General features: G+C 36.1%; 1 protein-coding gene across 1 annotated transcript in view; it reads right to left on the reverse strand.

The window, feature by feature from the left end:
* MALRD1 (MAM and LDL receptor class A domain containing 1) overlaps positions 1-19,084 on the reverse strand; it is a 592,374-nt gene that overhangs the window by 163,347 nt on the left and 409,943 nt on the right. Inside the window, 2 exon segments of the mRNA XM_032621667.1 lie at positions 10,283-10,444; positions 18,599-18,727. Coding sequence (XP_032477558.1) covers positions 10,283-10,444; positions 18,599-18,727 — 291 coding nt within the window.

Below are 19,084 nucleotides of genomic sequence, written 5' to 3' on the forward strand. Positions count from 1 at the left end.
GTAGTTATGCTAAACATAAAGGGACCTGTCTAGGCCGAGTCAAAGAAACAGCTCTAAAATTAAGTAGAACAGAGAAAGCTTTCAAAAGAATCTGAGATAAATTCAGAGATCCCACATGATACCAGATCCAATTATGGGGATAATGCTGTCTAATTCATTGTTAAAGCAGAGCATCCAAAGGAAATCAATTTATATGACCAGTAAAGGCCCAGGTGGCCGCGCTGGCCAGGCTGATGGTCATAGTTGTGGTGATGGCTGTAGTGGTGGTGGTGTTTGAGATTCATGATGCAGTGATTGCCACTATTTTCAACTCAATTCTGGCTGTCTAGTTGTGAAACAACTAAATAGCATAAGGAAAGCATCATTCTACCAACAAAAATTATTGCATTATATAGTACTTAAGAAAAAAATTTAAGGTGATTACTTGAAAATGTAGGTCCTGTAAGAATTAATACACAACGTATACATACAGATCTGGGATCGTTTTGTATAGTGAGTTATGTAGACAAGACCTGTCATCATAGGGATGTTATCACACAATCATAACTCTTGTCTAACTGGTATTTCCCAGCTCTGTAATTTCATAAAAACAATAGACTATCGACTTTGAACCTTAACTACATATTAGGAAAAAAAAACATATAGAAGACAAATGAAAGAAAATATGGAAATAAAGAAAGACATTGTTTTTTCTCTTTGAAAGTTATGGAACAAGGAGCCACCATATTTGGGCAATAATACAGAAATACAGAAAGCAGTATTTTTAACATAGAGACTACTGATGCCACAAGAAAAACTGCATGATAAGGTTTAATTATTAGGATGTAATATACACAATATAATATTATGAAGATAATCACCCCACTTTACTTTTTATATGTTCTTTTTTTTTCAAAGTACCTTTTGCTTAAAGTAGACTTGAAGTTAAATATAGATAATTTTTGCAGTTTCTAGTGGCAAGTGTGTGAATTCATAAGCAAGAGATTGCCCATCTTCGAAGATATACAGATATGGATACTTTTCAGTATCTCTTCAGTCAATTCAAGTGGGTTTTTTTTCACTTGAGAGACAAGAAAGCCTTCTCTATGTATGCAATGTAATATAGAACAGAACTGTCCAACAGGAACAGTGAGTCACATGTGGTTTAGAATTTTTAGCAACACATTTAAAAAAGTAAAAGGAAATAGGTTAATCCTTAGTAATACATTTTATTTAACCCCATGTTCCCCAAATGCTATCATTTCAACATATAATCAGTGCACCAATTATTAATGAGATATTTTTAAAATTCTATTTTCTTTTGTACTCCATCTTCGAAATGCAGTGTGTATTTTACACTTAAAGCACATCTCAATTTGAACCAGCCACATTTCAAGGATTCAACAGTTCCATGTCACTGGTGGCTATCATATCAGACAGTGTAGGCTATAAAAGAAAGCCTTTTAGTCAGAGAGTTCAATATTCCAATCCCCCTGCCCGCTTACCCTTGTGGCTTGGTCAAGTTTTTTAACCTTTCTAAGAATTCAGTATCCTCTACATCACAATGTATTAAAAGGATTAAATAAGATAACAGATGCAAATCTTTTACCGTTTCTGACTCTTAGGAAACATTTAATATATGTTAGTTCTCTTTTTCTAAATCCCTCTGAATTTTCTCCTTATTTTTTTTGAAAAAAAAAATCCTTTTGTTTGGATTTTTGTGAAGATAAGAACAACAACTATTCAACATCCATCCACAGCCCTTTAGGAAACAGCAATGCAGGCACCCTCATTCTAGTGGCTACACAGAAAAATGTCTTTAACTTATAGCACCTTCCCACCCTTGTAACTCCTAGGCTACTCTCCACTGGTTCCTGGTTGCTGGTTGATCCTTCTTTGAAGGCTCCACTTTTCCTTATTTTCCTCATAGTAATTAACTTCCCAGAAACTATACAAGCTTTTTATTTATAATGCTTGATATTGATTTTCTATTCCCCTCTGCTACAGTGTCAGCCACATGACAGCAGAGATCCTTTTTTGATTTATTCAATATATATTCCAAATAACTGGAACAGCAGCTAGCAAAAAATGGGCTCAACGACTGTTTGTTGAATGAATGAATGACCGAAAAAACATTTTTTCACCATGCCAACGTAATTCATTTTATTTGTGCATCACGCACCTGTAGAAACTCTTCCATTTAGTCACATGCGTTTTTAAAGGGGTGGCTGAAGCACACAAATCCGAGCTGTTTTCCTTTAACACTCTTCTCAGACTTTAATGTGATGATGATGACGATGAAGAGTAGTAGTGTGTAGAGTAGTTGTATGTTAGTAATTAACTTCCCTTGAAGTATCCAAAAATTTTCCATTTTAAGCAGAAATTTGCTGTGAACCGGTATCATAATAAATTCCAGTGTATTGTTTAAGGATCAGATAAAATAAAAGAAGTAGATATTTACAAATCATATACTTTGATTCTCTGAGTATCATTTGAAAATCTAGTGAAGAGATTATTTTTATTATTGTTTTCATGTCTTCATTTCTACCTTGTGTACAAATCCCTTAGTGTTTTCTGAATATCCAGTTCTTATTTCATGCTAGATGTCATATTGCCAGGGCTTTTTCACTTAAGTTGCATTCATATTTTTGGGGAACTATTTTTAAAAACATCTCTATTTTGGGAAATTGCAAATTTATACTGAAGTATAAAAAGGAGTCTAATGAAATCCCATCTACCCAAAACCTAGCTTCAACAATTTCAATCCATGATCAGTCTTGTTTCCTCTATATTACCACCCACATCCTCAATACCACTAGATTACTTGAAAGTAACCCTAAATATCAAATTATATCATCTTTATATACTTCAGTATATATTTCTACAAGATTAGAACTCTTTTTTCATAACTATTATATCACATTTAAAGATGAACTATACTCCCTTACTATAATTAAATATTTAGTCAGTAGGAAACATATTTTATATGTTAATACAGATATAAGTATATTTATTGGAACATATATGTATACATGGGAATATATATGTATTCCCAACTTTTTATATAATGTCGCACATAGAAATGATTATACTCCTATAGCATGCTGCAATAAATGGAAGAGGGTAATTGCTGTTTGTTTTCAAATCAAAGCCTTCCATATGGGCATCAGATTGGCAGTTTTCATCCTAAGCACATGACAAGTTGGGTGATACAGGACTCTAAAGGCTCAACAGTAAACGAACAGAGCAGTAGCTTTCTAAAGAGCGATGAGAACATATGACAAACGTCTACTACACCGAGTTATCTATTTCCTCCAGGGATAACTGTTCTCTTTTCACGTCCTTATCTTTCTCTTTCATGACATTGGTTTTCTTTAAATGCCTGGTAATTCTTGGTTATCCATTTCAACGTTTTTTTTGTTTTTTTCTTAAATTTTTATTGGAGTATAGCTGATTTACAATGTTGAGGTAGTTTCAGGTATACAGCAAAGTGAATCTGTTAATACATATACATATATCCATTCTTTTTTAGATTCTTTTCCCATATAGGCCATTACAGAGTATTGAGTAGAGTTCCTTGTGCTATACGGTAGGTCTTTATTAGTTATCAATTTAATATATAGTAGTGTGTATGTGTCAATCCCAATCTTCTAATTTATCCCCACCCCTTACCGCCGGTAACCGTAAGTTTATTTTCTACCCCTGTAACTCTATTTCTGTTTTGTAGATAAATTCATTTGTAGCCTTTTTTTAGATTCCACATATAAGTGATATCATATGATATTTGTCTTTCTCTGCCTGACTTACTTCACTCAGTATGACAATGTCTAGGTCCATCCATGTTGCTGCAAATAGCATCATTTCATTTCAACTTTTGAATGAAGGCCTTTGTTGCTTAGTATATAGGTAACAGGAAAGAATTTCCGCTGCTGTTATACAGAACTGTTTCCCCACCGAGCTCTCCTTTGATTGGAAGAATGAAGAGAAGGTGCTGGACAGGTGGGTTGGGCATGTAGCCACATAGACGTCCCTATGGGGCAGTAGTTCTCAACCTTGGATACACATTAGAAACTTATGGGGAGTTCTTAAAAATCTTGCTGCCCAGGCCACAACATTGACCAATTAAGTCAGAATCTTCGTGGGGGGATCCAGATATTAGTACTTTGTTTAAACTCTCCAGCTGATTCTAATATTCAGCCAAGATTGAGAACCACTGTCCTTGGTTGTGAGACCAAGGGGTCGGCAGGCATGCAAAATGCAATGCTCCAATTTTTTATTCTTGGACAGAGTTATCTTTCTTTACTTCCTCCTGCAAACCTATAGTGTTGATCCTGTGCAGCCCCATGTATGACCCTGTCTCTTTTTTCAGGATCTAATTATCTCACGATAATCCTTTCCCAGGCAGGCAGATGCCCAGTTTTCTTTAGATGACAGTAGTCTGATTTTATCCTGGGAGAAAAAGCTACTTCTGTGAGCAGTTGTGTTTGAAACCCTGGTCCTGGCAGGGAAACACGAAGGGTGGGGCCAGGTTCCCAGCTCAGCCAGGTGTTCTGAGCGCTGTTCCTCAGTCAGTTACTCTCAACAATTCTTCATAACATTTCTCGGTATTTGTATTAGCTCGGGCTGACATGACAAAATACCACAGACTGGGTGCTTAAACAATAGAGAGTTATTTTCTCACTGTTCTAGAGGCTCAAAGTCCAAAATCAAGGTGCTGGCAGGGTTGGTTTCTCCTGAGGCCTCTCTCCTTGCTTGCAAACGGCCACCTTGACTGTGGGTTCTCACAGGGCCTTTCTGCTGTGTAGGTGCCTCCTGGTGTCTCTTCCTCTTTTTATAAGGGCACAAGTTCTACTGGATGAAGCCCCCAAATTTATGACCTCACTTGACCTTAAAACCTCTTTAAAGGCCCTTTCTCCAAATGCAGTCACATTGGGGGTTAGGGCCTCAACATCTGAATTTCGGGGGGGGGGACACAATTCCGTCCAGGACAGTGCTTTTGATTTTAATCTTAGAATATTTGTGTAGCCATGTTTCCCTAGGATGGGATTTCTGCTGTCTTTACTCCATTCATGCTGATCCCATCAGCTTTTTTTTATTCCCTTCTGGAATACCTCAAACATTTCTGGTCCAAGGATTGGAATTTTTAAAAATGTGTTACAGTACAGTTATTATCTCCTTCTGCATGTGTATGTATGTGTGCATGAGTGTGTGTGGACATGATCAAAGTGAGTGGTCTGATAAACATGTGATCGAGGGCTGGCTTTTGTGTATAACACACCATATCCCTGACCAAGCCTCCACCCTCCCTACTCTATCAGAGACCAGGGTGAGTTGCTGATATAAATCTAGAAGGAATAGAGGTTAAGTGGCCCCAAATATGGATGTTAAGGAGATTCAGACAGAGCTGTATAAGGACGAAGGAAGATAGTGATGTTCTGGGAACGGGCTTGGATGAGGCTCCAAACACCAGGGGTTCATTTCTGGCTTGGTCACTCAGTATAGAGGCTCAGAGAAGACCTTCAACTTCTCTGGTTCCTCATCTCTAATGTAGGAATAATAACATCTGTCCTGTCTGCCCGATAGGAAGTACAGTTATCACCCGTTAGCCTGCAGGGCTCTGTCAACCAAGTACCAAGTAAGTTCTGTCTGTTGAACACTTAATACTTTAAACTGCTGTCATACACATTAGAGCATTAGTGTCACTAAGATTGTTTGCGGGTACTTTTTGACCTTGGGCTGTGAACACAGAATTGCACAACAGTAAGCATGTGGGTTATATCAGGCAACATATTCCATTCCAGTTACCTTCCAAACATTTACTTATTGTGTGTGGTGTTTAGTAGGCACTCAGGAAATATACGTTGCCTTAATTAATCCAAAATATTTGCAATAAATACAGAAGGAGATAGATCCAGGTCACATGAGGCCTACACAAGTATTCGTCAAGTGCTACTCAAGTTTAAATGCTGGAGAGAATATAAAAATAGCAAAAGATGTGACTTCTGCCCTACCGGAGTTTACAATCTAATTCTGGAGATGGTTAACTTATTATAACATTAAAAAGAAAATAAAGTTACGAGGGAAGGGAATAAAAAAGAGACAGCAGCCTTTTGAATTTTACCTCTGTTAATTCATGTCACGCAAATGTCATTCTTGCCATTAAATCCCGTATATACTAATCCCAAACACTATTTATTCTTGTGTAGACTGGAGAGTGGATTAATGCTTGAAGTTTCTCTCTACAACTTTGGCAATGGCTCCAAAAAGACTCATAAACAGGCCTGCGATGGGCACTGAAAATGCCCTCCTTATGTATCTAATGCTTCATCTTGGTAACAATAAGTGAAAAGATACATAAATGCAGCTTTAATTAACAGCGATGTTGTGATGCTTAGAAACAGACTGTAGGCTCTTTGAATCTGCTGGCCTTCTCATAAAGAATTTTGTTTTTCCCAGAAGGTCAACGTTAATTAATGTCCTTATAATCTATTCAGCGGCCCATTGTCTCAGTGATGTCTAAACAAGTTTAGTGAGCCGTAGTGGTGTAGCCAGGATGATATAATCAGAGTGCTTTGAAAAGAGCACTCTGCAAAAATATACTGTCTTGTGTAGTGATTAACAGGGAGGATAATAAAGGATTCTGTCAGAATGATTAGTTTTCCTTATCTGTGGATGACATTACTTGTATACCATATTGCATAAATAACCAGATGGAAAACTTTTCATGTGGTCTTTAATGAACTCACACAAGCTATAAAAGTTCAAAAAAAGAAAATAATCACAACTATTAATAGTCCTTAATTGTTGCATTAAAAGGTATCCATAGATTACTTATGCTTGTCTTTTGGGACAATGTGTGGAAACTTTCTCATGTCCATCGATTATACTTCTACTTTTTCTTAAACTGAGCCTACAATACTTTTTGTCCCATTAGTAGTATTATACAAGCAGACATGCTCGGTAATTTTCAAATATTGTCTTAGGAGAAGGAAAGATTGCAAAGATTGCTGCAGATGTTATCAAAAGAACCCGCCAGTATTTGTTATCTAGATGTTACTGTCTGGATCTTAGTAGGAAATAAATATTGGTTTATTTCTTACAGTTTCTCAAGGAACAGAAACTAATATTTATCCTCAGGAACTATCAGAAAAGTAAAAAAAGTTCCATCTAAATGTATATTGATTACTGTGATGTTTAATATTAGGAAATAATTTAAGAATTTACCATTAATTTTATAAATTATGGTATATCCAACAAGTAGAATACTATGATATAATAAAAACTATGTTGCTAAACATATTTCATAACATAAACTTGTTCGCACTATGTTTTTTAAATTACTAAATCAAGTAGAAACTTTCTTTTTATTGGCCAATATGTGCATTAAGGAAGAATGACAGGATACACAAATACGAAGCTTAAAGGTGGTTATATTACTCTACTGGAACAACTGGGGTTTTCTTTTTTCTGGTTATTTATATTTTTAAAATTTTAGAAAAAGATATATTACTCAGTAATGTAAAATTGATGAAAAGAAATACTGAAGAAAAAAATAAATATTAAAAGAGTGAAATACAATAGTTCAGGCTTTTTAAGGAGTAAAACTTGAAAATATCCACCACATTTTCCACACACACAAATGTGCTACCATCATGTACGTTAGAGTTTCTTTTGAGGTGTGATTCCTGGTTTCAATTATTTTCTTTTTCTTTTTGCATTTATTCCTCCTCTCCTCTACCCCAACCTTATCACCCATCCAGGTAATTCATGTTAATAAACGAGTATGTATCCTTTTTCATCCTCTTTTCCACGTTCACGTAGTTATTCTGGAAATATCTAGGTATGGAGTTATACATATGCACAGATGGGGGGGCAGTCATTGTTTGTTTTAGACATATTAGATCACACCATATAATCATTTTGCACGTTGCTTGACTCCTTTAAGAATATCTTTTGGAAATCCCTGCAAATCAGCTGCATGGCACTAAACTCTCTTTTTAGTGACTGCGTGATATTGTGTGTTGTGGATGTAACCAGTTATGTTGGCTGTTCCTCTAGGTTCTTAATTTTGGCCCCTTGGGGATAGTTGTCAATTTCTGAAGACATTTTGAGTTGTCAGCACCCGGGAGAGGAGTGATGCTGGTATCAAGTGGGTAGAGGCCACGGGTACTGCCAAGCATCACACAGCGCACAGGGCAGCCGCACAACAATTAATTAGATTACCCAGAACATCACTAGTGTCCAGGCTGAGTCACCCACCAGGCACACTCTGATCTCAGGGTGTTTGGCACTGGCTGTGCCCGGGGCTGGAACACTCTTTCCTTAGGTACCTACCTGTATCACTCTCTCACTTCCGTCAAGTCATTTTTCCAATGGCATTTTCTCAGTGCAGCCTATTCTGACCAGCTTATTTAAATTGCCATCCTCCCCCAACCCATCCCCTGGCCTTCCGGATCCTACTTCCTCTATTCTTTCTTTCCTCTACTTCTAACAGGCCATATAACTTATTTACTTATTATGTTTATTTATTATTGTTTCCCTCCGTCTAGAATGTGAACTCCACCGTGGCAGTGAATTTTGTCTGTTTTATTCACTAATGTAACCCCAGGACCTAGAACAGTGCCTGACACTTAATAAATGAATAAATAAAAGAAGAAAGGAATGAATAAATGATTGTATGAATGATGCATGTTCATTTTATTTCTCATTTCTTTCAACTGCAAACAATGCTGACGTAAATATCCTTACACACATGTACTTATGTCTTGGTCCTTGTATCTCTATGTGGCCAGAATGCTTTCCAAAACAGAAAATTTCCCATAACCATTAATGAGTATCCTTCTGTTCCCCCCACTCCATCTCTCAATCATCTGTAAGTGGCTTTTGAAAATCTCTTCCCATCTGATTATTTTAATGTGCATTTTTCTGATGAGTTGTGAACTTGAGCATCATTTAATATATTTGTTGATTATTTGAATTTGATCATCTGTGAACTGGCTAGGCAAATCTTTCCTGGTTGTTAAAATTGCCATTTCTAATAAGTTTGTGAGAGTTATCTGTATATATAGTCTACCTGTAATATGTAAAGAAAAAAACTTCAAATCTATTATATGCCTGTTGATTTTGTTTATGAAATATTTAGATCATAGCTATAATTTTACATCCAGGCTTTTGGAAGTTTGATACTGCCTTTAAATTATACATAGTTTACCCTATGTTTTCTTGGTAAGAGTTTTATTATTTTAATTTGTTAGATCTACATCTTTAATCCATCAGGAATATATGTTGTATATGAAATATATAGAAGAAAAACTGGAATTTAATTTCATTTCCTTCCAGGTGGACAACCAGCTATGCCAGCATCATATTAAATAATACAACGTCTTCCCACTGAATTGGCCTTTATTATATACTAAATCCTCCTAATTACTTACCTAAGTGTCTTGATTCTCTGTCCTGTTCCATTAACCTATAACGTGGTGTATACTAATCTCATTTTTTTTTTAAGGGAAAAAAACTTGATGAAAGGCAGAAAAAATACAACTTGACAGGTCGAAAGGAATAGAAATATTCAATCTGAAGCTGAATTAGGAAACACCTTTAAAATAAGAATGAACATCCATGCTGTAATTGAACATCATGATATTTTATCCCTAAGAAAAGTTATCACTGAAAAAAGTTATTTTTAATTCGTAAGAAAGTTAGATTCCTAAGAAAAGTGTTGAGTATCAGGCAAGATTTCAGGGTAAAAGTAAACAAGAACACAAGCTGCCTTCTACTCTGACTCTATTAATTGGAAAACCATTTAAGATTACATTGATCTCATGTCACAGGCAGGAAGCAAACCTTGTTCAGAGTTTGCTGACGCTCATTCTTTTTATCACCACTTACCTTTTAAATCTCTGCCCCTGTACTTCAGAGGGTCTGGAATGAAATCGGTGGCAGGCTAGCGATCATCGTGGCAGCATGCCAACTATATACCTTTGTCTACTGCATGCGTTAATCTGAATGTTCCCTACTTGTCCCTGCCCCAGTTGGGGACTTTAAGGCCACCTTTAGGGTAGGGTAAATAAAATCTGTGAGTCTCTTAAATAGAGTCATTGATTTCCTTGTTGTGGCAATATCAGTTCTAGGTCTATTAAATAATTCAGGGGTTAAATGGAAGGAACTAACTCTCTTTTCATAAAGGCTACTGAGCTCTACCCCCACAAAGACATAAGGAAGGTGCTCTGACATTCACTCAAATTTGTTAAAGCAAATTTCCAGCCCAGTGAACTACGTGGCCTATCTCTACTGCATTTACCTGGTGTGTGATCAAGGTCTGGACTCAATGCTTCAGTAGGAATTCTGCTGCCAATGGCCCAATCCAAGTCATCTTGAGAGTCTTGAGTAAGACCGCAAGCTGTGGTCCAGCTTCCTGAAGTTATTTCAAAATTGCAGCTTCCTGTTGTGTTTGTATACTGGCCTAAGGAAACAAAAATATTAATGGTATGTTGTAGAAATGTATGTCACACTTGATATTATACTACATTTGCGATGATTTAAAATTAGTATTTGCATACTCTGTTTATTTAAAAATTTAAAGAACCAGGGTATTTGCACTCATTGGAAATATCAGTTGTACACCGAAACTTTTTTTATCACAGGGTCTAGAAGCAGTGCATGAATACTGTCATTTAGCCATTAAGGATTTACATGGATTGACTAATAACATTTTAGATAGATAAAAAAACTGTATCTACACATGAACAATGTACAAAACATTATGATAATATAGATTATTCAGGTCAAATAAGTCAGTATCTCCAGTTGTCTGGATGTTTAACTCCTTCCCTCTGTCCACTCTGGTGTTTGAACAGCATAGACCATTACAGAGGAAAAATCATTTAACTAGAGAAAAGGTGCCTTTGGTAGAAGTAGTAAGCCATATAGGATGCAAACCCTCTCAGCATTCCACACCCATCACCCACGTACAACATTTCAGAGCCAGTGACTAAATTATTTCTCACTAAATAATGAAAGAAGTTCTCTTCTAAAAGTATTGATTCATAACTCATTAAAAAACTAAGTTGTTCACAATGAGAAAAATTACTAGATAACTGATTGTCTACTACCTAGTCATCTGTGAAAAGTGCCTTCATAATACCCTGATACTGCTTTCATTTTTCTTTAATTTTCTTTTTGCATAGCAGTTATTATTTTCGAGCATTCACTGTAAAAACTGTGTTATAGAGACAGAATGAATTATTGGGTGGTTTAATCAGTATGAATCAACTGAGATTGTCATTGACTTTTGTTTTTTAGAAAGATGAAGTTTGTATTATTTTTAACGTTTCTTCTCCGGATGGTTTCTTGTTCATAACTTTTTCTTAACATAAAACTATTATTAGCATATATAGAAACTTTGTCAGCAAGGAAAAACTTGCTGTTAAAATGGATGCCAAACATTTGGCAAAACAAAGCTTTAATATTTTTATAGAAAAATTTTCTGGATCTCTAAGAGTATTTTCATAAAATCTCAGCATTTTACTTCTCTGGCATGATTGTATCTTATCCCTAAAAACTAGAATCGTTTTTAATTATATACATTTCTTTCATTCATTCTACATGACTTATGTATGCTCCATTGGTTTTTATATACTTATTTATGGGCTCTGTATATCCTTTTTATGCCATGCTTATACATAGGTTTATACCATGCTTATATAATATGGATAAAAGTGAGGAATGTGGTTCTCCAGGTGTTTAGTTAACACAACCGCAAACATGTGGAATCTTCCAATGTTACAAACAAGACAGCCATTGTGTGTTTGTTAGAATGATGTCACACACAGGTTCTATAGTATTTCTGTCTCAAAATTTCATCTCAAAACCAACAAGCCTGAAATGAACTCATCATTTATCCCTCCAAATGGGTTCTTCTCTCTGAGATTATTGATTAATTTCATAGCATGAATCTTCTCTCTTTTTCTAAAGATTCGAACTATGAAGTTATCTTTGATCCTGCATTCTTTATTTCCATATCTAATCTATCACCAACACCTATAGATTCTCCCTTCGAGAACTTGTTTAGTTCATTCCTTTCTTTGCAGCTCCAGAGTTCCTGTTCCAGCTCCATTGGTTCAAGCCCCTGGTTTATGTTAAGAGCCTCTTTCTTTAGTGTAGCCTTCATCCTATCAACCTTATACACCCAAACCACATTATTAATCTTCAAGACTGCTCTCATGTTATTTTCCTTGCTCGAAATATTCAGGTGTTCACATTATTTGAAAATGCCCTCAAAACCTCTAGCCTTGAATACAATAACCTTTCTGTTGATGCAATGCTTTTTTAGCCTGAAATCTGTCTTGTCTCCAAAACTGCCTCTACTTCAATGAAATCTTTCAGAAAAATTTCTTTTGAATAAAACTGACTTTTTTCAACTTTTATGTTGAACTACTTCTCTCTCTCTCTCTTTTTTTGCACATGTTCTCTAGCAATTCGATGCTCATTTGTCAGTCCTTCCTTCCCTCTCTTGTTCAGGACAGAACTGCAGTTTTATCTAGGAATTCACCTTCTTTCACTCAGATACTTGTTTGAAGAGTGAAACGGCCCCCTGTAACACCAGAGGCAGCTCATGGTTTATCTAAGCAATCATGATGCGATGTTCAAACTTCCCTTGTCTTGAGTGGTTTAAGATAGTCTTGGGAGGGATGGGGAGAGTGGGAGGGAGGGAGACGCAAGAGGGAAGACATATGGGAAAATATGTATATGTATAGCTGATTCACTTTGTTATAAAGCAGAAACTAACACACCATTGTAAAGCAATTATACCCCAATAAAGATGTTTTAAAAAAAAAAAAAAAAAGATAGTCTTGGGATGCTTTTATAGACGATGAGACTTACTAAGGAAAAGACACCTACGAAAAGGTTTCTTTATTCTTAAAAATAAATCAAAAGGAAGAAAACCTATTTGTCCTTTCTCAGGATATCATTGCAAAGATGCGATGCTTGGGACTAAAGAGATTCTATGGGGAGCTGACTTTATAAGAAAATCCATTATCTGAAGATGGCAGAACATAAAGAATGAAGGAGGGCATATAGTTCTATACGTTTGATGACAAAAGTTACTAAATTAACCAACTCTAGAGCTCCCTTGCTTTTGGACTTCTTGCTATTTGAGATAATACGTTTTCCTTATTGTCTGTATCACTTAGAGATGCATTTAGTTTCAAGTAACTGAAAACCCAAATAATAGTAGCTTAAACAGCTACTATTCATTTATCTCAATTAACAATATGTCAGGAAGTTTAAGGTTGGCACTGTGACTGTGGTTCAAATGTGTAGTTGCGAAGCACACATTTTCCACCTTTCCTTTCTGTCATCTTGCCATCCTCATGCTCGTTCATGGTTGCAAGATGATGCTGCACCTTCCAGCGTTGAAAAATTCAAATGTTCAAGGCATTGAAAGGAGTGGGAAGAGGAAAGAAGAAAAAAGCGTTTTCCTATTCTGGTGCTTATTCTTTTTGAAAGGGATACCTTCCCCAAATTCCCACATATATCTCACTGGTGGGCGAGTGCTCACGGGCGGCTACGAAGAAGCTTGGAGGAGATGGTACCTGTGGCTGGTCATAATGTTGCCCTGGATAAAACTGCAGTTCTGTTTCTAAGGAACAAAAAGAAATGGATAGGCAACAAGCAGGGACTGTTATGATGTCTACACCTGTCAAGGTTGGAATTTCTGTTACAAGTGTATTAATTAATGTACCTTCTCCATTCCATCTAGCAAATAATACTCTTTCTTGAATGTCCAACTTCTGTACTATCTTTCTCTTTCCAGATCATGTCAGTTCTCAGGGTCTGTGTGTGTGTTTTATAACAGTAATCATAGTTATTACTATTCGTTTGGCAACTTATTACTTCTTTATTTTGCACTGCCACCTTAATTGTTGTTTACTATTGAACTACTGTAAACATTTCCATGTGATCAGGTATTATTATTGAACTGCATTATATAAGCCGTGATTCCATACTAATTACTGAATGGTAGATGATATGAAGACTTTGTAATATTAATATTTCTTGATGATTAATATGTATCAATATTTTCAAAATGGCTATTGCTTTAGAAAAAATATTTTCCAAATTGTGATCTTTATTATGATCCCTTGAACGGATTCAAAGTATTACTAACATTGTTTTAAACGACTGGCACTTTTCCACTGGTACAATATTCAGCCATATTGTTGTAGGTCAGTATAAATATTAATCAACTCAGTTATATTAAAGAGATGGCTCCATAATTAATTATTTTTAATTCTCACATCCACATAGCAACCTTATTTTGCCATACCATGATATATAACATAGAACCATTAAACAGTTTCTCCTCACTGTGAAATGCCTTTTTGGAAAGCTGCACTGAGAAGGATTTTGGAGAATCTGGCTACAGTGGGGAAGAGTGACATGACTGACTAATGATGTTTATCACTGTAAGATGCAGGAGAGAAAGTACCCATCCCATTCTGCGCAGCCCTAGCCTAGAATACAAGGCACGCTTACTACGTGTTTTAGGTAATAATTTCCTCCATGAAAAAAAGAGCATATTTTCTAACTTAACTGTTTCTTTTAAAAAGAATTGATCTTATTTGTTACCAACCATGCATTTTTGCAACAAGAGGTAGCAATGCAAAAGAAGATTTTATCTTTGCTCATAACCTAAGGTAAGAATTTAGTCACGAGGAATAGCTGAATTTATTGTCTGATAAGTATAAAGGACATGTAAATAAGGCATTCACAATGACTGACAAATTTCAAGAGAATATAAAAATAATGGCATGGAAGAAGCTAACATTAATCCTGAAAGACTGAACAAATATATTCTTTACATTATTTCATTTAATTCTCAAAGCACTCCGTATGTTATTATATGTACTATATAGATAAGGAAATTGAGCCTCTGAAAATTTAAATAATTGCCCAACAAATGATGGTCAAAGTCAAAATGAAGACTTCAGTTTAATAACCCAAAGGTCAATTGTTTCCTTATATTTCTCCAAAGGTGACTTTGAAAATGTTGTAATTTATTCCATTATCCACGATAGATTCTCTGCCTGCAGGAATCCAGCCCTGATGCCTCCAATATTTCCCAAAGACCATCATATAAAACATTGATGGACGGTCAATTTGCAGCCATCAGTAAGTCACCTGTATATCTCTGTGTGCTGTGCAATGTTCCCTTGTGAGGGTGAACAAAATCTATGAAGTGAAGTTTTAAGAAAAGTGACTATTTCATTTGTCAACATATTGCTTTTATTTTAATAAATTCAAATACTTCTTGCAGTTGTCCATCAGGAGTCATGGGTAACACTAACAGACATGGATATGTAACTGACTTCAGTTTCTGATAATTCAAAACTGCCCTTTGTTGTTGTTTTATATCAATACCTTAAATAGCTGTGGGGAAAAAAATAAGAATCATATAAGGTACTCTGAGAAGAAAAATGAGTGAAGCAAAAAGAACATGGGCAGCATTCACATTTGAAAAACCAAAACACCTGTAACTCTTTCTGATGTTTTTAGGTCTATTTTTATATTTCATATACAGATGTACATACACACACACATATTTTTCTTCATATGTATTCCCCACATAAGCTGTGATAACCTTATTCCTGATAGCACTTGTTACACTTAAAAAATAATCAGGAATCTTTTCATTTACTAACTACCTTTTCAAAAAGCAAAGAACATTATATTTAATGCATTTTTCCCTCTAGGTTTTTTCTTTCCACAGTAGAAAATGAATTTCTGAAGCCTTGTTCATTTTTATATACCCAATGTTTAGAAAGTTGTTCCTAGCCCTACTAGGAACAGGAATAAACACAAGAGAATAATTTTTATATAAACTTTTCAATGTATGTACATTTTTACATGAGAGGAAGATATTTACTGTCTGTAATAAGTTTTCTATATGCATGTGATAGCTGTCCTTCTCACCCCACTGGATTATGTATGTCAATGCCATCATATTCAAATTATTTTTTCTTTAGAGCCTTCATAAATCTGGCCAAGTTTTTAATGTTTTGCTGGTGATTATTAAATGCTCTATTTGTTATGTCTTGTGGGGAAAATGGTGGTTTCAAAATGCTTCAGAGCATTGTTTTAGAACTCCATTGAAATCAATCCCTAACAGTCAATATAAAAAAATATATATTTTTGGTGCACTTAAAAGAAGCTAGAAATAACACTAGAAAGTATTATTTAATGTATTATAAATTTCATTTGAGAATATATATATTATAAAGGAAATATTTTGTGAAATTAAGATTACAATACTGTAGTATTCAAAATACAGTTTAAAAAAGTGCCAATCATTTTCACTTTCTTCTTTGCTTGACTTAAAATTAAAAGATGGGATGAATGTTGAGGATAACATGCTAAGTAAAATAAGCTAGTCACAAAAAGACAAACACTGTGATTCCACTTACATGAGGCACCTAGAGTTGTCAAATGCATAGAAACAGAAGGTAGAATGGTGGTTGTCAGGGGCTGGGGGTGGGGAGAATAGAGGGTTATTGTTTAATTGGTACAGAGTTTCAATTTTTCAAGATAAAAAAAGTTCTGGATATGGGTTCTGGACGCCCTCTAAGGGAAAAACCTTTCCGATGACACTTACGCAAGCTGGCAAAAGTGTGAAGCTGTGGTGTTGGCTGCACAACGATGCCAATATACTTAATGCCACTGAGCTGTACAGTTTAAAAAGGTTAGAATAGTAAATTCTATGTTATGTATTTTATGTATACTTTACCGACAATTTAAAAAAAATAGCGAATGCAAGAAGAGAAATGAACACTTCAGAAGTAAACAATCCCGAGGAATAAAAATAACACTGAGCTAAAAAATAAACACATTAAACGTGCCTTGTGTAGTAAGCCTTCCCTGTGCATGTGTGATATTTTCCCACTGAGAAATGGAGTCTATTCCCTTCCTCTATTTGAATCTAGGCTAGACTTTGTTATTTGAATAACCATTAGGAAGAGCCAGGAGGGACATTCTGGAACTTCTGAGGCTAAGTCATACAAACTCTTTGCTATTTTTCCTCAGACTCTTGGAATGTTTGCCCTTGGAACTTTCTGTGAATGAAGAATGTTGCATGCCACGTCAGTAAACAAAGGACATTGTAGCCGTCAGCCACTGTCCGCCCCTCCCCCCCCCCCCCCATGGTGCGCCCCGAGGGAACTCAGGTTAGAAACAACAGGATGCCCGCCATCAAACCCTCACCCACTGCAGCGCCCCGCCCCCCCCCACCCCCCACCCCTCGCAAAGGTGCACCCTGAGGGGATTTAGGATGGGAAGAACCAGGATGCTGGCCCTAGATAGCTAAGGTGTATAGCAAAGGAATGACTTCACTGAACACAGTCTCTTGCATCTTCCCAAACACAGAAAAGCACTAAATTCCTTAACTTGAGCTATCTGGTTTTCTTTAATTAACAGTAATCTTTTGATGTTTGGGCTCCCAAAACTCCTGTATATCCTGTCTCCCCCTCTACCTCTTGGGAGCAGCCCCTCAGAGGGATCTGAGAGGCTGCCTCCTGGGCTTAAGTCCTCAGAAAGTCTGCCAATAAAACATACTTCTTAACTTTTAGGTTGTGCATTCTTTTACAGTCGACACATGGTAAAAGTCAATCCCATGTAAGATGTCTGACTAACCTGTGATAGCCCAAGCCACAGGGATTGCCCTGGAGGTTGATTCCATGTTGATCCAGACAGAGAAACCAAAGACTACACATGTGCCAAACATGTAGGGGATAAAGGCATCTTGGAAGTGATCCTCCAGGTCCAGCTGTACCAGTTTGAGCCATGTGGATCAGAGACAAGCTGCCTAACCGATTCCTTCCTGAATGAATGATCCACAAAATTGCAAGCAAAATGAAACTTGTTTAAGGCCACTAACTTTTAGGGTAGTTTGTTACGCTGCAAACATTAATGGCAACAGGCAGCCTGTATGGTATCAAGATTCCATATGAATGCTCATCAATAAGATATATGAAAAAAAAATTCTTTGGATTTAAATATGTGTTCATATTTTAAAATCACACACTTGGCTTTATACATGAATTTAAAAATCATTTGAATTAAAGTTTGAATAAAAAAACCAAAGTGGTTCTTGTATTCCTCTTTTTCCAGGGCAATGTAATTATTAAAATTAATCATTAAACTAGTATTTATTCAAAGTGTTCTTTTTTCACCTCATCTATAAAATCAGTCATTTTGTGGGGAAAAAGGAATGGAATCAGTCATGAGAACTGATGAAGAAATGTAGGCTCTGCTAGTTCCGTTTCTGACAATTTTAACCCTGACTCTGCACACAGTTCTATATAATGACGTGATGGGAAATTTTTGTAACATGATTTGCTATAGATTTGTTGCAGTTTTTAGTCTGGGGGTAAAAAGGATGGAAGGGCTGCCATTTAAATATTTGCATAGAGAAGTTGGAAAAATGTATGGTCTATTCTAAATCTACTCTGGTGCATGAGAAGAACATTTCTTCTCAGTCATCAATGCCAATAAGTTACTCTGCTAACAAAGCGAAAATCTGTGCTGAACTGGCAGCATTAGAACAGACAAATACACTTACCACAGCGAGCTTCATCAGACCTATCAGAGCAGTCTGGTTGATAGTCACAGACCAGGTGGGATGCAATACACTTCTTGTTGTGGCACAAGAAATCAGTGGCTTCTGGGCAAATCTCAGAAGTCTCTCCCACTGGGGGGAAAACAAAATAACAAACACAAACATCATTTGGTAATACTTTCATCAAATTGCAATACTCCTTTTAGTTCCCACACTATTAGATAAGTTAAAGATTTTAATTGTTGTCCAAGGTAGACTTGTAGACAGCTCCCCATCTCTCAGTCCCACCTGGAACTGTTCAGCAAGTAACACAGATTGTACTTCCAAAATATCTTTTAACCAGTCAAGGGCTGACCATCGTCTATTACATAAACCCAAACTCCCAATCAAGGCATTAAAAATATTTTGGTTTTTGGCTCCAGCTTAGTTTTCCAGGCTTATTTTCTGCAACTCTTCTCTTAAGCACCTGCAGGAAGCTATATCCTAGGA

Source organism: Phocoena sinus, chromosome 2 (assembly GCF_008692025.1).
Source record: "Phocoena sinus isolate mPhoSin1 chromosome 2, mPhoSin1.pri, whole genome shotgun sequence".
NCBI lineage: Eukaryota > Metazoa > Chordata > Mammalia > Artiodactyla > Phocoenidae > Phocoena > Phocoena sinus.